Source organism: Leptodactylus fuscus, chromosome 2 (assembly GCF_031893055.1).
Source record: "Leptodactylus fuscus isolate aLepFus1 chromosome 2, aLepFus1.hap2, whole genome shotgun sequence".
Lineage (NCBI taxonomy): Eukaryota > Metazoa > Chordata > Amphibia > Anura > Leptodactylidae > Leptodactylus > Leptodactylus fuscus.
The window spans coordinates 65,010,124-65,033,202 of NC_134266.1; the positions used below are offsets into that span (position 1 = coordinate 65,010,124).

The 23,079-nt window shown below is 40.8% G+C and overlaps 1 protein-coding gene across 1 annotated transcript; it reads right to left on the bottom strand.

Moving 5' to 3' along the window:
- Positions 1 to 215: 215 nt before the first annotated feature.
- Positions 216 to 21,331, bottom strand: HSF5 (heat shock transcription factor 5). Its single transcript, XM_075263078.1, has 6 exons — positions 20,815 to 21,331; positions 16,423 to 16,800; positions 15,036 to 15,127; positions 4,025 to 4,420; positions 2,335 to 2,419; positions 216 to 277 (listed from the first exon to the last, which is right to left on the bottom strand). The coding sequence occupies exons 1-6, from the start codon at positions 21,329 to 21,331 to the stop codon at positions 216 to 218; spliced, it is 1,530 nt and encodes a 509-aa protein (XP_075119179.1).
- Between the last annotated feature and the right edge of the window lie 1,748 nt (positions 21,332 to 23,079).

Genomic DNA, 23,079 nt, shown 5'->3' on the forward strand with positions numbered 1-23,079 from the left:
CTTATATATGAACCGAGACGGACTATAAGGCGCTCATGGGCAATGCGGCTTATAGTCCAGTGCGCCTTATAGTCCGTAAAATACGGTATATTATTATAGTAAAACACTTAAAAAATGGGAAAACATATTCTTCAAACAAAACTGAATAAAAGCCTACTGTCAAAAAACACCATAAAACATCTAAAGGCATATGACTACTGAATATTTTATTTTTCTTATTCTTCTTTCTTTGAAGAGTTCTTACGCTTGCAGGCTCCTTCCACCAAGAGATTAAGATCTGAGAAGATATAGTGACATGTAAGATACACATTTGTTGAACCTTCATCAGGTATATAAACTAATTGTAAAGTTGTATACAAGATGCATTTACCAATATAGCATTATATTTCCAGCTACTGGATTTACAGGCTCATGTACTACTCTATCCATTCATGTCAACAGTCTATGTAAGCCAAAATTAAGCATCTGATTAAATGTCTTATGACAACTGCTTTACTAAATAATGAAGTTATTTTTGACAGATTTTCAGACAGAACTGTGGTTGTGCGCCATTTTTCATCTGTCCAAAAATCTGTCAAATGTAAAGCAGCCTCAAACTGTTCCTGTCCTCTAACGTCCTTGAGAATGGACGCATGCAGGGTGCCGGTATATTTTGAGCAATGCCTTAGGGTGTCTCCATATGTGATATGTGTTCCAGGCAGTTCTGACCAGATTCCAGCATTGATAATATGTCTGATTCTTAAAATGTATTTTATCATAACATTAGTAGAGTGGAAGGGTTGTCATACATGTCACTGGCGCCTTTCTTGTGGCCACAGTCACGTGCAGAGTAGGACTTCTAACGGCAAAGGAACTATGCATATTGGACAAGACATTGGCAGTGGACACCAAAGCACAGGGGACACCTTCCCCAGCCTTTTCGATTTCTGAAACTCCTGGACAACCCCTTTAAGTTCCAGCCTCTTAATAATTGTGGTGCACTCCCTTGTGCCAGAATGGGAATCTAACCCCGTCAGGAACTAGCATGGATTTCCTAAGTAACTCACCAAAGTTTTCTGGCATGACTTATAGTAAATTCGTTGGGCTGCGGAGTCTCCTCCTATCTTGTTTTACACCCATATTCCATATTGGGGTCAAATTTTTGTTTTACCAAGTAGAAAGAGGTTATTGGAGCCTTAGATATCTTACAACCTCCTGTGAGGCGTATGAATTAGGCTATGTGAGACATAAGCTGTCCTTATCCTACCTGTGGAGAAGACCTAACCCGACCCCATTCTTTTGAACTGTATATTGCTCTTGTCATGGCCTCATTATTAGGAGGAGGGGTAAGTCTCTTGCCTGTGACGAGTGAAAAGGCATTTCTTTAAACCCAATCTAAGACTATTACTAGATTATGAGTATGCAGTTAGTTTGATGGTTCAAAGTTACAGTTAAAGGTGATGAGCTAGTAAGGACACTTATACTTTATCCACAGGACAGGGAATAAGGGTCTGATTGCTTGGGGGAGTCTGACAGATGGGTACCCCAGAAATCAGGAGAACAAGGTGACTAAAAATACCCCTAAAGACTCCGTGTGAATGGAGAGCCATTGCATTTGCGTGACTAGTTCTCCATTCACTTCTATGCTTCTGGAGATTACAGTCCTTGCAGCCCCATAGAAGTGAATGGAACATTAGTCACACAAGTGTATGGGCACTCCATTCAGTAGGAGGCTTTATGGGAACATTTTATCCCCCACTCTCCTGATTGCTGGTGGAGCCATCTGATGGGTCTGAATTACCTACAGACAACCACAAGTGCTCTAGGTCTCCTCTGGAACATCATTGCTTTTTTTAGCCTTCAGACCTGTCAGTCAATCAGACTCCGCCCTCAGGGGAATCACAGGCTAATTTGCATATCCATAAAAACATGATTATCTCTGCATTGTCTCATCGGTTTGTGGTCTATTAAATATTCCTACATGTCACTATTATTGGTTTGGGAGGCATTTTGGATCTGACAGATTCCCTTTAAGATTGTCCAATGGTACAAGCCTTGAAATTATAGCAGGTAGGAATGCAAATGTAGTCACCTAATGGTTGTTTTGGGAAATACTTTCAATTCCACCATTTTTTTTTTATACTATGTTACAAAAGGGATACCACACCATTACTTTTCTTTTTTTTTACTGCTGCTATGATCTACCTTAGAAAGCACAATAATAATAATACATTTTATTTATATAGCGCCAATATATTCTGTAGCACTTCACTATATACTAATAGTTACCTGGTGATTGTTCTTATTTTGATATTCCCTTTGTATCGTCCTTGTGGTCATGGTGCGCTGCTTCACTGGGAGAAGTAACATCAGAAACAAGCACGTCCACTTCCTCATCACACAAGGTTTGATCTGCATTTGAAGATGTATTCATGTAAACCTTCAAATGTAAAAAGGACATTTGCATTTAGCTTACAGCATATTTCACATTGTTTTAAGTGAATTTCCGAAATAAACTGCTGAGTGTTTGCACAAGGAATTACTCTTTTTTTGTGCCATTATATGACTTGTATACTGTATTTCTCCCAGACACGGCATACAGAGAAGAACCTGCTACCCTATCCCTATCTATCATACACAAAGCAGCATCTGCAGTATTGAAAACATTATAGAAAAGTACCGTAACAGTATTACATGTGAATAAAGCTGTGTTGTGAGAAAGAACATTTTCTTAGTTGCAGCACAATGCCTGTGTGTCTCTATGCTTTTCCTTCACTTGACTCCTCCTCCCCTCTCCATAGACTTATATGGGCTGCACCTTCCAATAGCAGAGAATTTATTCATGTATTTATCTTTTGTGTATTATCACGTGCTCATATTAACCCTTTTGCTGCTGGTCTGTACTCAAAGCCCTTTGTTTTTCTGTCCCTAGTTCCATTAGCATACCCGTGTTACACTCATTATCTCTGCAGGGGTTTTCTGCAGAGCCATGGCTCGAAGAGTCTTATGCAATCAGACCACAGTCTGCCTGGAGCTGGCCACAGTACAAAGGAAATATGTTTTTCTGATGATAATACCCCAGTGGAACAACCTATCGTCGCACCAATAAATCCCTCGGTCGCGCCAGGCAGAGACGAATGCCTCAAATCTAGACTCGGTATTGTTTGGCGCAGGGAAAAGGTCCAGACACTGAACTTTATTACCCAAAAGAGTTTGGGGTGTCATTCTTGGTGTCAATACGATGGGGGTCTCGCTATAAACCCCATCATTCCACTTGCCTGACACTATGGTCACCATCTGGCAAGGAATTATGACTGTTCTTAGTTATTTGATTTCAAGATGAAGGGCAGGACTTCCCCTCCTAATGACATCACTCAAGAAGGAGCCTGGGAGAGTTATATTGTCTCACCTGGGGGGAGAAGGCCTCTCTTGGTTCCTGGCCAGCATTTAAGGCACATGCTCTTTTACTGGTCTCCCCTGGGAGGGATAAAAGGAATTTGGAGCTTGAAAGCCATGTGGGCACATTGAGACTTGTTTTGGTATTGTTTCCTTTCTATCTTTTATTCCCATTTTATGTATTGTGCTTTTATCTGTATTTGCTTTTCATCCACTGATATGTATTTCTGTATATGTTAGTGGCTAGTAACGTCCCACTCGGGTTAATAAATATATAAGATTTATAAAGCTCGTTTCGCATTATTCTATAAACCCAGGCACACTCACAGGCGGTGAGTGGAAAGTAAGAAAAGAGGATGATCGCCAGGTGTGCCAAGAGGCTTGGTAAGGCGATATCCTTCACATGGAGAAAGAAGTACTTTTCTCTGATAACAAATATTACAAAGTTTCTTATATTCGATTGTATTGTTGAAACGACACTGACCTTTTTACATTCACAGAAGGTAGGGATTTCAATTATATAACATTATTAAACTCTGGCTGTATTTATTATGCATTATAAAATTATTTCTTTTTATACTGAACATATTTTACTTCCCATTTTCAATCCCAAATACACTTTACAGGTAGAAAGTTTCTTGTTACTTACTTTTGTGTCATCACTACTGACAGGACAGGAATACGCTAAAGTCAATGGACTTTGACAACTAACAGACTGGGCGGCTAATATAGCTTCATTGGTGATATCAGAAGATACAGGAAGTAAAGATTCCAATTGGTTTGTCTGAGTACAATAAGTCGCATCATATCCTGGGCTCATTCCCACTGTAGCATTTTCATGGAGCATTAAAGGTGATGCTTCTGGTTTTGCAAGACTTTCTACTGTATCCAGTCTCACAATATCTTCTTGAGTAGATTGTATTTCATCCGCAAACGGGAAAGCAGACTCCAGATTCATCTCGTCCTTTCTGAACTCATTTGAATCACTTGACATCCAATTTGTATTAAAGAACTCCATGGGGAATGAAGGATGCATTGGAGGACTCTGCAAATTGGGAAGAAAGTGTAATACAAACTGTTTAATAAAAGTCTAATGTGCAATGTGCTAGAAAATATGATGGACCAGAACTAAAATCAATAGTGTGAAACCACTCTACAAGAAATGGTAATGTACAGTGTTCAAATGTGCACAATAAGAGCAGTAGTACTGCACTGTGCCCATATATACAGGCTAGAAGTAGTAGTACTGTGCTGTGCCCATATATGCAGGATAGAAGTAGTAGTACTGTGAAGTGCCCATATATGCAGGATAGAAGTAGTAGTACTGTACTGTGCCCATATATGCACGACAAGAGTAGTAGTACTGTGCTGTGCCCATATATGCAGGATAGAAGTAGTAGTACTGTGAAGTGCCCATATATGCACGACAAGAGTAGTAGTACTGTGCTGTGCCCATATATGCATGATAGAAGTAGTAGTACTGTGCTGTGCCCATATATGCAGGATAGAAGTAGTAGTACTGTGCTGTGCCCATATATGGAGGATAGAAGTAGTAGTACTGTGAAGTGCCCATATATGCACGACAGGAGTAGTAGTACTGTGCTGTGCCCATATATGCAGGATAGAAGTAGTAGTACTGTGAAGTGCCCATATATGCACTATAAGAGTAGTAGTGCTGTGGGGGCCACACGGTGACTCAGTGGTTAGCACTGCAGCCTTGCAGTGCTGGAGTCCTGGTGTTCAAATCCCGCCAAGGGCAAAAAACCATCTGCAAGGAGTTTGTATGTTCTCCCCCTGTTTGCATGTATTTCCATCCCATATTCCAAAGACATACTGATACGGAAAAATGTAACATGATCTCTATGTGGGTTCACAATCTACATTTAAAAAAAAAAAAAAAAAAGAGTAGTAGTGCTGTGAAGTGCCCATATATACACGATAAGAGTAGTAATACTGTACTGTGCCCATATATGCACGATAAGAGTAGTAATACTGTACTGTGCCCATATATGCACGATAAGAGTAGTAGTATTGTGCTGTGCCCATATATGCACAATAAGAGTAGTAGTACTATACTGTGCCCATATATGCAGGCTAGAAGTAGTAGTACCGTGCTGTGCCCATATATGCACGATAAGAGTAGTAGTACTGTACTGTGCCCATGTATGCAGGATGTACGATATATGAGTAGTAGTACATTTCTTTAAGAATATATAGTATAAGAGCAGATTTGTACAGACAGACAGGTAAACACACACATACAGTCCTATGAAAAAGTTTGGGCACCCCTATTAATCTTAATCATTTTTAGTTCTAAATATTTTGGTGTTTGCAACAGCCATTTCAGTTTGATATATCTAATAACTTCAAAACTAGAAAAATAGCTACAGCCCTCATCCAAAGTGACATACAATTCAAAAATAGGTAAAAAACCTTGTGCACTCACTCTGTCCGTTTGCTGGTTGCTGTAAATCGTGGAACCTCAAGACCGGTGCCAGGAAATCTCTCTCGGCTGAGATGAGGTCAAATGGAAGCAAATTTGAAGAAAATCCAGCACTGCAGTCAGGTATCCGTATAAAATAAAACTTAACTTTTATTGACTTGTAGTTGCTACATTAAAAAATCTGTGTGCAGCAATAGGAGTAGCAGAAGCCTACGCGTTTCGGGATAGACCCTTACTCATGGCATACAGAGCTGTAATATGCTGCAATCTTATATAAAAATAAAAGAGACACACATAAAATCCAGGCCCCTCCCATCTGCACATAGACAGGAAGTTAATTAATTAAGCAACATCTGTGATACATGCGATAAGATGCAAGTGAAGCAGGAAAGAAAGCAGACAAAGTTGGCTGATTGTAGTCAAAATAGTTCAAACAGGTTAAGGTAAATAAGTAAATAAATCATAATTTTTAGTGACATAGATAAAACGTGACATGACCAAGAGATGTAACATCTTCATTACATAGTTGTGGCACCATACTGAAGAAACATAATGACAACATCCCTTTCTATGGTGCATAATGCACCAGGAGGATAGAGTACGTATTATACTGAGAAAAAAAAAAAAAAAACACTGAGCTGAACACCGTACTGGAACATGAAAGTGTGATTTGTGTATGATGCTCCAGGAGGATAAGATAAGTATAACTACATTAAGAATTGCATGTGTATCATACTGGAAAAAAAAAGGAGAGGAAAAAAAAAAAAAAAAAAATTGGAAAAAATGAATTAAAAAAAAAAAAAAAAAAAAGGGAATTTTTTTATTTTATTTTTTTTCTTTTCTTGAATAAATTTTTTTTTTTTTTTTTTTGAAAAAAATAAATAAAATTTATAGAAAAATAATAAATATTTGAAATGTATAATTGATGCATAAAGACTATAGGAATATAGGATGAATTGTTGCAGTTAGTACAATTAATAAATAAAAGCTAAGTCAGTACGGAAGTTCATTCCGTGGGGGAATCTAGTTTTGAGCATGAAAATCCAATAGGCTTCTCTACGTAAAAGTTTTTTCTGCCAATTTCCCCCTCTGACTGGTTTGTTAACCCTCTCTATCCCGTATGCTTTGAAGGTGGTAGTGTCCCCTCCGTGTATTTCCCGAAAATGCTTAGATGCCCCTGAGCAATGTATAATATCCAAATTGCTACTGTGGTATAGATGTTCTGCTAATCTCACTTTCAGTTTTCTAGTGGTACATCCCACATAGTATTTCCTACATTCTTCACAACTTACAATGTATACGATGTGGTCTGTATTGCAATTGATGAAGGATCCAATCCTAAAAGTTTTATTACCCTCCGTGTTGGAAAAGGTTTTTGTTTTTTTCATGAATCTGCAGATGTTACATCTAGTTTGTCCACAGTGGTATGAACCCGTGATGCTTGATCTGATTGGAAAAATTTCTGTAGGTTGTGATCTGCTTCTAAAATAACTGGGAGACACGTAATTGCCGACAGACATTCCCCTTCTGGCAATATAATGACATCCTCCATCTAAGATGTTGCCTAATGTCGTGTCTTGGTATAGAATGTATAGATTCTTTTTGATGATTTTGATCACTTCCTTGTAGTTATCACTGTAAACTGTTGAGAAATAGATTCCTGTCTGCCTTTTGTCATTGCTGGGTGCTTTGGTGCTGAGTAAATCTGATCTATTTCTTTTGAGTACAATGTCTCTGGCTCTCTTAAGATTCCAGTTTGGATAGCCCCTTTCTCTGAGTCTATGACATGTGGCTTTTGCAAATTCATCATAGTCCTTGGGGTCTGAGCATATTCTCTTAACCCTTGTCAGTTCACCTACAGGGATTGCTTTGCAGGTGTGGCTAGGGTGGTTACTGTGCGCGTGAAGGATGGTGTTGCCCGCCTGTGGTTTTCTATACAGTCTGGTTATAACTTTTTTGGTGTTGATATCCCCTTGCAGTGTAACATCTAGGAAGTTAATATTGGTGTCATGGAAATTGGAAGTAAACTCGAGATTAAATGAATTTTTGTTGAGATAGTCAGTGAAGGAATAGGTTCTCAGCACTTCCCCTGACCACACAATCAAAATATCATCGATATAACGGCCATAATATTGTATCTGATCCAAACACGGGTTGCTGGGGGAAAAAATATAGAATTCCTCCCACCATGCCATCGTTAAATTCGCAAGAGAGGGTGAAAAACGCGCACCCATAGGCACCCCACATAGCTGTAGGTAGTGCTCTCCATTAAACATAAAAAAGTTATGTTTTAATAAATAGTTAACCACTTCAATGATGAACTCACAGAACTCCTCTGTGTAGTGTGAATATGTGTATAAGTGATATGAGAGCGCCTCTACAGCTATGTGGTGTGGTATCCTTGAGTATAAAGAAACAACATCATAGGACAACCATTTGTAATTTTCTTCCCAGGAAAACCTGTCAAAAATACGTAAAAGATCTTTGGTGTCCTTTATGTACCCTGGGACTCGTGTGACTAGAGGTTGTAGTATAGTGTCAACCCACATGCATATTCGTTCATTGAGCGAGCCAATCCCTGAGATTATTGGTCTCAGGGGAGGAGGGAGGGTGTCTTTATGTATCTTCGGGAGGCCATGGAATATAGGTATTATTGGTTCCCGTACATAGAGGTAATCAAATTCTTTTTCAGTAAATATGCCTAAACTGACTCCCTCTTGAAGTAGATGAAAAAGTTTATTAGAGAAGATATGAGTTGGATCACCGCTTAATTTTTTGTATGTATTGGTGTCTTGTAAGATGGTTAAAACACTGCTGTTGTAATCTGTGCTGTTCATGATGACCACCTTCCCCCCTTTGTCAGCCATGCGTATGACTATGTCATCCCGTTGTTGTAAAAATTTGAGACAGAGTGGGAAAGTGCTCTATCGGAATGCTCCATCAAACTAATGCAACTCATAGTAAAGGAAGAAGAGAACAGACTCACATCTATTAAAGTGGAGATCTCCACTATTAAAGAACAGATAACTCCTTTACTCAATACACCTAAACTTAAGGAGGACTGGGATAAACTTCATAAAAAGATACAAGATTTAGAGGAAAAGGTCATTACCACTAAAAAAAACAAGTTCCAAAGAGATCTCAAAGATTATGACACGGATTCTGTGTACTCTTGGAAGGATTTTCGTACCAACACGCCAAAGTCCATCTTGAAAAGGAACTCCAACAGAAGCCGCAATAGATATACTCAAGACAACCACAGGAGAGTCTCTTTCAGTTCCTCAGAAAGAGACACGGACATAACAGACACTGAATCTATCTCTTTTTTATCTCCAAGAAGCAATCCGTCACCGTTAAGAACTCCAAGCACCTTAACGACAACAACAGGTACAAGAAAAAAAATAAAAAACGCCGGGGCGGAAGGAAACATCAAAAGAGATCAGGTCTACAAAACACGGAGCCTCAACAAGCCATAACTGGACACACTAGTGACACCACGGATACGTTGGACAATACCTCGAACGTACATAATAAAAAAATTAATTTTGCATCTAGTTATGATTCCAGTGTCCTTAACCTATCCTCTGTAACCTTACCTGAGTCTTGTTATAAACTTCTAAGTAAGGGTTTGAATTTTGTGCCATCACAGCAATTCAATATGTTTGACACCTTACTAGATGTCAACAAGTTTGTGAGAGCCCTTACTGTCAAGAGACACTTTTACAATAATGGAATATCTGAGTCCATCACAGATAGTTTACCTGAGACAATACCCAATGAATATGACAGCCTGACTTTTAAAGAACAGGTATGTCTGGCAAACCTAAAATCCTTAGAAACCATCTCAACTGAAAATCGATATCTCAGTAGAAAAAAAGTTAATATCAGAAATCCTGATTATTACCCATTATCTGCAAGGGTTCCAGCATTAGACCACTTTCAGACTGCTGTCGAAAGTGATCTGATTAAATTACACCACACCTCGGCAGATAAAAGATCACACAATTTAACTAAACAAGAAAAAGATAGTCTCAAATTTTTACAACAACGGGATGACATAGTCATACGCATGGCTGACAAAGGGGGGAAGGTGGTCATCATGAACAGCACAGATTACAACAGCAGTGTTTTAACCATCTTACAAGACACCAATACATACAAAAAATTAAGCGGTGATCCAACTCATATCTTCTCTAATAAACTTTTTCATCTACTTCAAGAGGGAGTCAGTTTAGGCATATTTACTGAAAAAGAATTTGATTACCTCTATGTACGGGAACCAATAATACCTATATTCCATGGCCTCCCGAAGATACATAAAGACACCCTCCCTCCTCCCCTGAGACCAATAATCTCAGGGATTGGCTCGCTCAATGAACGAATATGCATGTGGGTTGACACTATACTACAACCTCTAGTCACACGAGTCCCAGGGTACATAAAGGACACCAAAGATCTTTTACGTATTTTTGACAGGTTTTCCTGGGAAGAAAATTACAAATGGTTGTCCTATGATGTTGTTTCTTTATACTCAAGGATACCACACCACATAGCTGTAGAGGCGCTCTCATATCACTTATACACATATTCACACTACACAGAGGAGTTCTGTGAGTTCATCATTGAAGTGGTTAACTATTTATTAAAACATAACTTTTTTATGTTTAATGGAGAGCACTACCTACAGCTATGTGGGGTGCCTATGGGTGCGCGTTTTTCACCCTCTCTTGCGAATTTAACGATGGCATGGTGGGAGGAATTCTATATTTTTTCCCCCAGCAACCCGTGTTTGGATCAGATACAATATTATGGCCGTTATATCGATGATATTTTGATTGTGTGGTCAGGGGAAGTGCTGAGAACCTATTCCTTCACTGACTATCTCAACAAAAATTCATTTAATCTCGAGTTTACTTCCAATTTCCATGACACCAATATTAACTTCCTAGATGTTACACTGCAAGGGGATATCAACACCAAAAAAGTTATAACCAGACTGTATAGAAAACCACAGGCGGGCAACACCATCCTTCACGCGCACAGTAACCACCCTAGCCACACCTGCAAAGCAATCCCTGTAGGTGAACTGACAAGGGTTAAGAGAATATGCTCAGACCCCAAGGACTATGATGAATTTGCAAAAGCCACATGTCATAGACTCAGAGAAAGGGGCTATCCAAACTGGAATCTTAAGAGAGCCAGAGACATTGTACTCAAAAGAAATAGATCAGATTTACTCAGCACCAAAGCACCCAGCAATGACAAAAGGCAGACAGGAATCTATTTCTCAACAGTTTACAGTGATAACTACAAGGAAGTGATCAAAATCATCAAAAAGAATCTATACATTCTATACCAAGACACGACATTAGGCAACATCTTAGATGGAGGATGTCATTATATTGCCAGAAGGGGAATGTCTGTCGGCAATTACGTGTCTCCCAGTTATTTTAGAAGCAGATCACAACCTACAGAAATTTTTCCAATCAGATCAAGCATCACGGGTTCATACCACTGTGGACAAACTAGATGTAACATCTGCAGATTCATGAAAAAAACAAAAACCTTTTCCAACACGGAGGGTAATAAAACTTTTAGGATTGGATCCTTCATCAATTGCAATACAGACCACATCGTATACATTGTAAGTTGTGAAGAATGTAGGAAATACTATGTGGGATGTACCACTAGAAAACTGAAAGTGAGATTAGCAGAACATCTATACCACAGTAGCAATTTGGATATTATACATTGCTCAGGGGCATCTAAGCATTTTCGGGAAATACACGGAGGGGACACTACCACCTTCAAAGCATACGGGATAGAGAGGGTTAACAAACCAGTCAGAGGGGGAAATTGGCAGAAAAAACTTTTACGTAGAGAAGCCTATTGGATTTTCATGCTCAAAACTAGATTCCCCCACGGAATGAACTTCCGTACTGACTTAGCTTTTATTTATTAATTGTACTAACTGCAACAATTCATCCTATATTCCTATAGTCTTTATGCATCAATTATACATTTCAAATATTTATTATTTTTCTATAAATTTTATTTATTTTTTTCAAAAAAAAAAAAAAAAAATTTATTCAAGAAAAGAAAAAAAATAAAATAAAAAAATTCCCTTTTTTTTTTTTTTTTTTTTAATTCATTTTTTCCAATTTTTTTTTTTTTTTTTTCCTCTCCTTTTTTTTTCCAGTATGATACACATGCAATTCTTAATGTAGTTATACTTATCTTATCCTCCTGGAGCATCATACACAAATCACACTTTCATGTTCCAGTACGGTGTTCAGCTCAGTGTTTTTTTTTTTTTTTCTCAGTATAATACGTACTCTATCCTCCTGGTGCATTATGCACCATAGAAAGGGATGTTGTCATTATGTTTCTTCAGTATGGTGCCACAACTATGTAATGAAGATGTTACATCTCTTGGTCATGTCACGTTTTATCTATGTCACTAAAAATTATGATTTATTTACTTATTTACCTTAACCTGTTTGAACTATTTTGACTACAATCAGCCAACTTTGTCTGCTTTCTTTCCTGCTTCACTTGCATCTTATCGCATGTATCACAGATGTTGCTTAATTAATTAACTTCCTGTCTATGTGCAGATGGGAGGGGCCTGGATTTTATGTGTGTCTCTTTTATTTTTATATAAGATTGCAGCATATTACAGCTCTGTATGCCATGAGTAAGGGTCTATCCCGAAACGCGTAGGCTTCTGCTACTCCTATTGCTGCACACAGATTTTTTAATGTAGCAACTACAAGTCAATAAAAGTTAAGTTTTATTTTATACGGATACCTGACTGCAGTGCTGGATTTTCTTCAAATTTGCTTCCATATCTAATAACTGATGGACACAGTAATATTTCAGGATTGAAATGAGGTTTATTGTACTAACAGAAAATGCGCAATATGCATTAAACCAAAATTTGACCGGTGCAAAAATATGGGCACCTCAACAGAAAAGTGACATTAATATTTAGTACATCCTCCTTTTGCAAAGATAACAGCCTCTAGTCGCTTCCTGTAGCTTTTAATCAGTTCCTGGATCCTGGATGAAGGTATTTTGGACCATTTCTTTCTACAAAACAATTCAAGTTCAGTTAAGTTTGATGGTCGCCGAACATGGACAGCCCGCTCTCAAATGATCTGAAAACAAAGATTGTTCATCATAGTTGTTCAAGGGAAGGATACAAAACGTTGTCTCAGAGATTTAACCTGTCAGTTTCCACTGTGAGGAACATAGTAAGGAAATGGAAGACCACAGGGACAGTTCTTGTTAAGCCCAGAAGTGGCAGGCCAAGAAAAATATCAGAAAGGCAGAGAAGAAGAATGGTGAGAACAGTCAAGGACAATCCACAGACCACCTCCAAAGAGCTGCAGCATCATCTTGCTGCAGATGGTGTCACTGTGCATCGGTCAACTATACAGTGCACTTTGCACAAATAGAAGCTGTATGGGAGAGTGATGAGAAAGAAGCCGTTTCTGCACGTACGCCACAAATAGAGTTGCCTGAGGTATGAAAAAGCACATTTGGACAAGGCAGCTTCATTTTGGAAACAAAAATTGAGTTGTTTGGTTATAAAAAAAGGCGTTATGCATGGCGTCCAAAAAGAAACAGCATTCCAAGAAAAACACATGCTACCCACTGTAAAATTTGGTGGAGGTTCCATCATGCTTTGGGGCTGTGTGGCCAATGCCGGCATCGGGAATCTTGTTAAAGTTGAGAGTCGCATGGATTCCACTCAGTATCAGCAGATTCTTGAGAATAATGTTCAAGAATCAGTGACGAAGTTGAAGTTACGCCGGGGATGGATATTTCAGCAAGACAATGATCCAAAACACCGCTCCAAATCCTCAGGCATTCATGCAGAGGAACAATTACAATGTTCTGGAATGGCCATCCCAGTCCCCAGACCTGAATATCATTGAACATCTGTGGGATGATTTGAAGTGGGCTGTCCATGCTCGGCGACCATCTAACTTAACTGAACTTGAATTGTTTGTCCAAAATACCTTTATCCAGGATCCAGGAACTGATTAAAAGCTACAGGAAGCGACTAGAGGCTGTTATCTTTGCAAAAGGAGGATCTACTAAATATTAATGTCACTTTTCTGTTGAGGTGCCCATACTTTTGCACCGGTCAAATTTTGGTTTAATGCATATTGCACATTTTCTGTTAGTACAATAAACCTCATTTCAATCCTGAAATATTACTGTGTCCATCAGTTATTAGATATATCAAACTGAAATGGCTGTTGCAAATACCAAAATATTTAGAACTAAAAATGATTAAGATTAATAGGGGTGCCCAAACTTTTTCATAGGACTGTATAACCTACCCTGCGCCCTTAAAGGGATTAAAGAGGACCTTTTAACATTTCCACCAACTCCAGTTCTTAGTGTCTGTTAATAGGTGCTGCTTCACTAATTCTGGCACAGTTTATATTTATATTTTTTTGCCTCCTCCCTTCATGAGCAATAAGTGTGGTTAGTTTTGGTGTGTTACATGCTACTTAGGCTTTAGTTAGGAGCTGGAATCAGTTGAGCACTGACTATTAAATGATACAAAGAGCTGGATTTGGTGGAAGGTCCTCTTTAAGAGCCTTTGTGGGACATTGGAACTTTGAAGGTAACTGAAAGGCTTCTGCACACGTGTGTCAGGAGCTGGGTATGCAGGTGTGCAGGGTTGAAGGGCCTAGGACATTACTGTCAATTAATACCTGTGATTGAAGTTATCTCCATTCTTGGGTGTTGCAGAAAGCTCAGTTGTGAATTTCAGCCATCTCCCAATGCTAATGGCAGGAGTTGAGCTGACATTCTTGAGTGTTGTGGAACCCCCTGAGAGAGTTGTGGCACCCCATGAGAGTGTTGTGGCACCCCATGAGAGTGTTGTGGTACCCCCTTGACAGTGCTATGGTATCCCATGAGAGTGTTTCTGGCATCCTTTGAGAGTGTTGTGGCATCCCCTTGACAGTGCTATGGTATCCCATGAGAGTGTTTCTGGCACCCCTTGAGAGTGTTGTGACACCCCTGGGGAATTTACTTTTACATAAAAAAAGGACAAAGCCACCAAGGTGTTGAGGACTGTGTTGGTAAGGCATTGATTCAATAAACTGACAAACATTTCCAGAGGTTAAGAACAACTTAAGAAAGTAATGATAGAGAAATGACTGACTTCAAGTGACATTTTCATTATGCTAACCTGGAAATAGCTGCACTGTTGATATGAGGAGACAGAACTGGAGCCATTGAGATGATGCAGATGAGCTGGAGTTGGGCAGTATGGAAGAATAGCTAGATGGAAGTGAACAACAAATAAATGCATGATACAGTATGAAATACTGAAGCACTGAAATATAGATAAAGGCCGTGTTATTTTGCAGCAAAACAATGCGCCGTTTATGATCCACGCTCCCATTGAAATCAATGGGAGCGTATACGGCCCGCAAAATCTCACACGGCGTATACGTGCCAGGTCACGTGGCACGTTACTCCATGTGAATGGGCCCTTAGGTTTAAGGAGTTTTCCAGCTCATTTTTATTGATGATCTATCCTCATAATAGGTCGTCAATAAGAGATAAATGACCCACTGATCAGCTGTATGAATGGGCTACGGCGCCTGTTTATATCACACGTTGTCTGTTTACGTGACTGTGTGATGTAATTCCAGCCTTGTCACATAGACGTGTATAGGATGAGGCTGTAGTTACATTACATGGCCGCTATGAGATGTATGACACTATATAAACAGAGAAGGGGTCACGGCGCTTACACAGATACCACGGTTCATTCAAACAGCTGATTCTTCCCTCATTCTGACTCTCATTGAAAACAATTAGTGCAGGATGCTGAAAAATAATAAGTGTCCTGCTGGATCTTGCTGCGGATTCTGCAGCTGATTCGGAGGCTGCGGCTTGAGTCTCCGCACTGATTAGACCCATTAATTTGAGCCTAGACAGCATAGGAAAGTTGCAAGGGCTTGTTGATGCTCTATAGCCACCACCGTGAGCCGGGGTCAGAAAATAAAGAGGAATCCAAGGCGGATGTCTGCCCAGAGTATAATAATCGTAGACCCAGGGGGAGGAAACATTAAAAAAAACACTGTTACTCACCTATCTCTTGGCTCTGCTGCAGTCCTCCGCTGCAGTCCATCTTCAATGACGTCAGACGTCACATGAAGCCTGAAGCCTGCCCGGATCGTGGAGAGGTAAGTAACAGTGTTTTTTATGTTTCTTACCTCTCCCGGGCCTCCGATCATTATACTCGGGGGTCTGAAAAGGACCCCAAGTATAATGATAGTCTTTGTGGGGCCCGCAGCGTCACTTACCGATCCCGGCACTGCCAGGATCGGTAAGTAAATAGGGCCAGTTACCAGCTGGAGTAACTCCAGCCGGTAACGGCCTATTAAGAAAAAAAAAAAAACGCAGTGGTAGCGGCTGTCGCCGGGCCCCTATTGTCCCGGGCCCTGTGGCTGCTGCTGCTACGGTGGTAGTTACGCCACTGGCTGTATGATTATTATCTGTCAGCAGTTTATTACATAGCAGCCTACAGAGCAGCTTTACTATCTCTGTAATGGAGCAGAACTCACCTGAAGGATAATATGGATGAGGATACTGTGCAGTATGTGGCATATAGCTAGTATATCTCTGCATTGGTCCTGGCATGGCCGGGTGACCTTGCTGCACATGGACAGAAGTGGCAGTAGATTGCATGGTGTAAGTGATGTCTGTAGGATAGCGGTGCAGGACAGGATAAAACATCCCTGTATCTGGAAATGATGAATGAGAGGCTAACTGTCTCTGGTGAAGGCCAAATGAATTTGACCATGTCCTTGGAGGGGTGGAAGCGGAATCTAATTCTTTTCCAGGAAAAGCAATACGGTTGTGGGATGGAGGGTTGACATAGGGATACGGAGTAAAGTTTTCACGTCTGCAGGTTCTGTGAAGCTGTTCAACAGTTGTCAGATCTGCAAATTAGAAAAAGACAATTTACTTAGTACAAAAAATTGAGTCAAACATTTAAATTACAATTTATACATTAAAAATTCTGCAAGCCCTCAATACAATACATCATTATACCTTCTCAGATAGTGAATGGCAAGAAGATTTTGTACTATCTACTTAGATGTCGCTGTAGTCTTCAAGATTCTGTAAGACATTCCAGCATAGATATCCTGCTGTTGTATATGCTACTGTCTAGACTAGAGGAATCTAGGCATTATATCCATAATTTATCTTGATGGTAAGAAGCATTACCTTGTTAATAGGTGCTAGAGAATACTATCTGAGCACAGAATATTATGTAGGCACTAAATCTCACTTTATTTGTCACTGAATATCATCAAAATATTCCCTCCTGTGTAACCATTCTGAACTAAATGTACTGAGCGGGCTGAATGGTCTATGTCTTGTGCAGTCCAGGGTCTAAATATACAGGTATTACTCTTATGGGGAAACATTTTATCCACGGCTCCGAATGGGTTAAAACATAAAAAGTAATACTCACTTCACTGCCCGCCACAGCTAATCCCACTAGATGATCAGTTTTAGGGTAAATTCACATGGGGTTGTTTGGTCCGGAACCCGAGGCGGAGGCCACCTCAGGTTCCAGACCAAAATACGGGTAGCCGCAACTGAATGCCGGTGCAATGCATCGGCATCCAGTCGTGCACTCTGCTCCGGATTAGGCCCAATGAATGGGCCTAGTCGGGAGTGTCTTCAGGCCGAATTGTGAGGTGAATCGGCCTGAAGAACGAGCAGCTCGCTTCTTTTTTCTTGGGAGCCAGAATAAACTGCACCTGCAAAAAATAACTTTCAATGGGAGCCGTCTTTTTGGTTTACCCTTAGGGTCAGTGTACATGGACTTTTTTGGCAGTGATTTTGACGCTGAATCCGCCTCAAAATCAGCCTGCCAATAGAACTCTATTGAGAGGCTTTTTTTGGAGGATAATTTTGAGGCGGGTTCAGCGTCAAAAAACTCCGTACGCACTGACCCTTCAAGGGAGTCTGTTACCTTGTGGATTTTTTCTGCAATGTGTGGAAGGGATTAGCCAGAATCCCATGTACTAAATGCTGCATTTTCACAAAGTGGGGCCCCATCCTAAAGGAGTTTTCTGGGACTTTTAAACTGATGACATCCATAGGATAGGTCATAAATTGAAGATTTGTGAGGGACCGACAAATAATCATCTCCCTGAGCACTGCTTCCGCTTCACAGGCCATGTGACACGCATCATATTCATTGGTCACATGGCGTCATCACAGCTCAGCTCCATTCAAGTTAATGGGTTGAATTGCGATACCAAGCACAGACGCAGCACAAATGTACGGCGCTGAGCTTGGTTAGTACTAAAGAGGCTGCAGTGCTCACCAAAATGCTGCAACTTGCTGAAACCCGGATAAGTAATCAATTAATAAGTCTCAGAAAACCCCTTTATTTTCGCAGTATATGGTACTACTATATGGACACAATACAGCATTATTTTTATATCAATTTGTGAAAAAGCGTAGTGTAAAAATTGTGACCCATGCTATCTAAACTCTTGCTAGGGTTGCACTAAGACATTGTCATGATGATATATCAAAGAATCACACACAGAAAACTTGGTATGTAATTCTCTAAAATACTCTTAGTAGCAGCATCCAGAGCAACAAAAGCCACAGGGATATCAGATTCCCTGTGGTTGCTTTTGGAGGTTTATTGTGTGCCTATAGGGAGCAAGCTACAGCGCCTGCTGACAGATGCAGAGAACCCACAAGGAATTTCATTTCTCCCACGAAGTGACTTCATTCCTTCTTCTTCTTCTTAAAACAAAATAAAACAACAAAAACTAAACAAGTGGGATCAAACCCAAGTCATGTCTAGTGCATAAAGGATCTAGGAAGGTAGAGTTCACTGACAGCTAGTAAGACAAGCTTTATCTTTTAAAGTAAACCTGTCACCAAATTTGCGGCCACTAGACCACCATCACGTCCTTATAAGACTAGGTTTATAAAGGGATTCTACCATTAAAACTCAATTTTTTGTCCCTAACACGTAGGAATAGCCTTAAGAAAGGCTATTCTTCTCCTACCTTTAGATGTCTTCTCCGGGCCGCCGTTCGGTATAAATCCCAGTTTTCGTCAGTATGCAAATGAGTTCTCTCGCAGCACTGGGGGCGGGCCCTAGCGCTCAAACAGAACTGGAGGTGTCCCCAATGCTGCACGAGTAATCTTCAGAGCCGCCTCCATCTTCTTCAGGAACGCCCTCTTCACGTGTCTTCTTCCGGCGCTGGCTTCAAACTCCTAGGCCTTGGGCCTAGGACAAAGCCGACTGAGCATGCCCGCCAGCCACAAGAAAATGGCTGCTTACACAGTATTAAAAGGCCATTTACTTGTGGCCGGCGGGCATACGCAGTCGGCTGCCCAAGGCCTAGAAGTTTGAAGACAGCTTGGGGACGCCCCAGTGCTGTTTGAGCGCTGGGACCCGCCCCCAGTGCTGCGAGAGAACTTATTTGCATACTGACGAAAAGAAGAACTCATTTGCATACCGATGAAAACTGGGATTTATACCGAACGGCAGCCCGGTGGAACACATCCAAAGGTAGGAGAAGAATAGCCTTACTTAAGGCTATTCCTACGTGTTAAGGACAAAAAAATTAGTTTTAATGATAGAATCCCTTTAACCACTTCCGGACCGCCCATAGACTATATACGTCCGGGAAGTGGTTGCCTATTTCTGCCAGGACGTACCTGTACATCCATCAGAACACAGCAGCTGCACAGAGATCGTGTAGCTGCTTTCACTAGGAGCCGGCTGTAACTTCAGCCGGAGCTCCCAGAGAGAAGACAGGGCAGATTTATTACCTCCCCTGCCTTCTCGATTGCGGTGTATACAGCGCTCAATGAGCGCTGTATACACAGCTGTGGACGCAGCCATAATTCAGCTGCCCTCTGACCCAGCGGACACGTGATCTGCCGGGAGCAGTGTCCTGCCAGAGCTGCTGGGTCCTACAGGACTCAGATCAGCTCAGTAAGCTGTGTATACAGTGTGCAGGAGGCTGGATTCCTCCTGTATCTGAGGTTAAATGTAGCAGCCCCAGTTATAGGAGAAATCAGCCTCCAGTACAAAAAAATAAGTGATCAGATGTCCCCAAAGGTCTCTTATTACCTTATGGGGACACAATCTGGAAAAAAAATAAAATAAAAATATAATAAAAAAGTTTTAAAAAAATGTAAATAAAATAATAATAAAAAATAAATAAATAATACGCTAATAAAACGCCGTTATTAAAGGTTATAGCCCCACCCCCGACGACACCATACAAAATAAAAATTACCGTAACGGAGAGGAAAAACTATATTATAAAGTTTCAGTGACACTTTGTGTTATTAAATTAAAAAAAATAAATAAATTTGAAAACCAGACACAATTTCCCTCCTATTTTGTTTATATTTTCCCAGATATAAAAAAATTAAAACACATTCGAAAATAAAGATAACATAAAAATAAAGCCCTATGTGTCCCCGAAAAAAGACGCAAAAATTAGTTGACTGAGACATACGGGAAAAATGTTACAGCCCTCAAAACCGCACATACAAAATAAACCTAAAATGTGTCTGGTCCTGGACCACAAATTGGCCCGGTACTGAAGTGGTTAAGGGTTCCAAAACTGGCAACATCCATACCATCCATTATTATTTTTAACAGCTTTTAAAGGCGTTCTCTGGGCTTTTGACATTGATGACATATCCCGAGGATGGGTCATGAATATCGGATTAGTGGGGGCCTGACACCTAGAACCTCCACCGATCAGCTGATATGTATATATACACAGCAGGAAGCAGACAGCGCTGTACACTGTGTAGTGGCTGTTTCGCGTTACTGCATCTTAGCTTCTGTTCACTTGAAATTGCAAGAGATGAGCCAGTTTGTGAGTGGTAGTGTGGTGGCCCAAACCTGATAACAGGTTCTCTGTATGTTGGCAAGTTCAGGTTCTTACCCTGGCAATTGCCTTTACTGTGCCCTGCCAAGGAGCTATAAGACGATCTTTGGAAGCGGTTTGGTGGCCGGGAATTGACTTCGAGGCCTGCAGCCAGCTTGGCTTTGTTAGTGCTTGTCATTCTCTTTAACTTGACAAGCAGATCTGGTCGCCCTTTACGAAAATTGTCATTGTAGAAATGATGGATGCCACTTTCTCCAGCACCCACATCCTCACCAGAATGACTGGGACCAGCATTACTGCCAGATCCTACAATTAGTTTCCTAAAACCATAGAGATTGAGCTGGCGGATGAAACTGGTGAAGTTCGAGGTCTTAAACAAGTCAGTGGCCTCGCTCATACCCTTGGATGGGCACAACAGCTCAGACTCAAATAGCTGTTGGTCAATGATAACACCAGCTCCGGTGGAGTCCCAGCAGATGGACTGGTAGAAGGGGTTATTCACAAGACGCCACATCTTTGCAGGAAAATTATTGGGATTGATTGGAGTAGACATTAAAGAATCATCTGGATCCATTGGATGAAGATGAAGTGCAGGGTAGTAACTTCTGTGAAATATAATGGGAGTATTACTTCTCTGACAACCAGGTGATGGATATGTCAACTATTCTTTGTAATGTATTAGTAAAGGGAACGACCTGATGTATGTGACCTGTGATGTATGTATGTCTCTAGTATATAACATACTGAGTCAATCCAATTATATCATGTGATGACTATTTTATGTAAATAGTAGGATCTAAAATGTGATCTATTTTACCTTATGTCTTGTCTACAATACGTTATCTCATATGTGATCTATTGGATGTCTCAGCTACATAGGTTGTCACGTATGAGCAATGCTATATGACATAAATACCATATGATCTTGTCTGTGAAGTATATGATTGCACATCATATAAAATATACAAAGTATATGTGCTCTACAAGGTGTAAGACAATGTATATGTGATCTACACGGTGTAAGCCATATATATATGTGATCTACAATGTGTAAGCCTTATGTACGGTATATGTAATCTACAATGTGTAAGCCATATGTGATCTACAAGATGTAAACCGTATGTATATGTAATCTACAATGTGTAAGCCATATGGGATCTACAAGATGTAAGCCGTATGTATATGTGATCTACAAGATGTAAACCCTATGTATATGTGATCTATAATGTGCAAGCCTTATGTATATGTGATCTACAATGTGTTAGCCATATTTATATTTGATCTACAATGTGTAAGCCATATGTACATGTGATCTACAATATGTAAGCCTTATGTATATTTGATCTACATGATGTAAGCCTTATGTATATATGATCTACACAGTGTAAGCCATATGTATATGTGATCTACACGGTGTAAGCCATATATATACATAGCTCCCAACCGTCCTGATATCACGATTTCAGTGTCCTGTCCCGCGGTCACGGTCGGTATGTCCCGATTTCAACTCATCGGTGTCCTACGGATACCGATGAGCTGAGTACATAGGAGTTTAAAGCAGGAGCCGTCACAGCTCCTGCTTTAACGCTGTGCTCCGGCATTTGTAGCCGCGATGTGATGACGTCACATCACGCCTACAACTATGTGTATGAGTGAGAGAGCGGCAGGGATGAGATGGAAGGTGAATGTAAGTGTTTGTTTGTGTTAAACATTAAGATGGAACATAATGTAGGGGGCCCATGACACTGGGGCAGATGAAGGGGGGGAGAATGGCATGACACTGGGGCAGATGAAGGGGGGGAGAATGTCATGACACTGGGGCAGATGAAGGGGGGGAGAACGGCATGACACTGGGGCAGATGAAGGGGGGGAGAATGGCATGACACTGGGGCAGATGAAGGGGGGTAGAACAGCATGACACTGCGCAGATGAAGGGGGGGAGAACGGCATGACACTGGGGCAGATGAAGGGGGGTAGAATGGCATGACACTGGGGCAGATGAAGGGGGGGAGAAGGCAATGACATTGGGGCATATGAAGGGGAGGGAGAACGGCATGACACTGGGGCAGATGAAGGGGGGGAGAACAGCATGACACTGGGGCAAATGAAGGGGGGGAGAGCGGCATGACACTGGGGCAGATGAAGGGGGGAAGAACGGCATGACACTGGGGCAGAGACGGGGGGACATGAAACTGGGGGGATATGAAACTGGGGACAGAGATGGAGGGGGGGACATGAAACTGGGGACAGAGATGGAGGGGGGGGGAACATGAAACTAGGGGCAGATGAAGGGTGTATATGAAACTGGGGAGAGATGGAGAG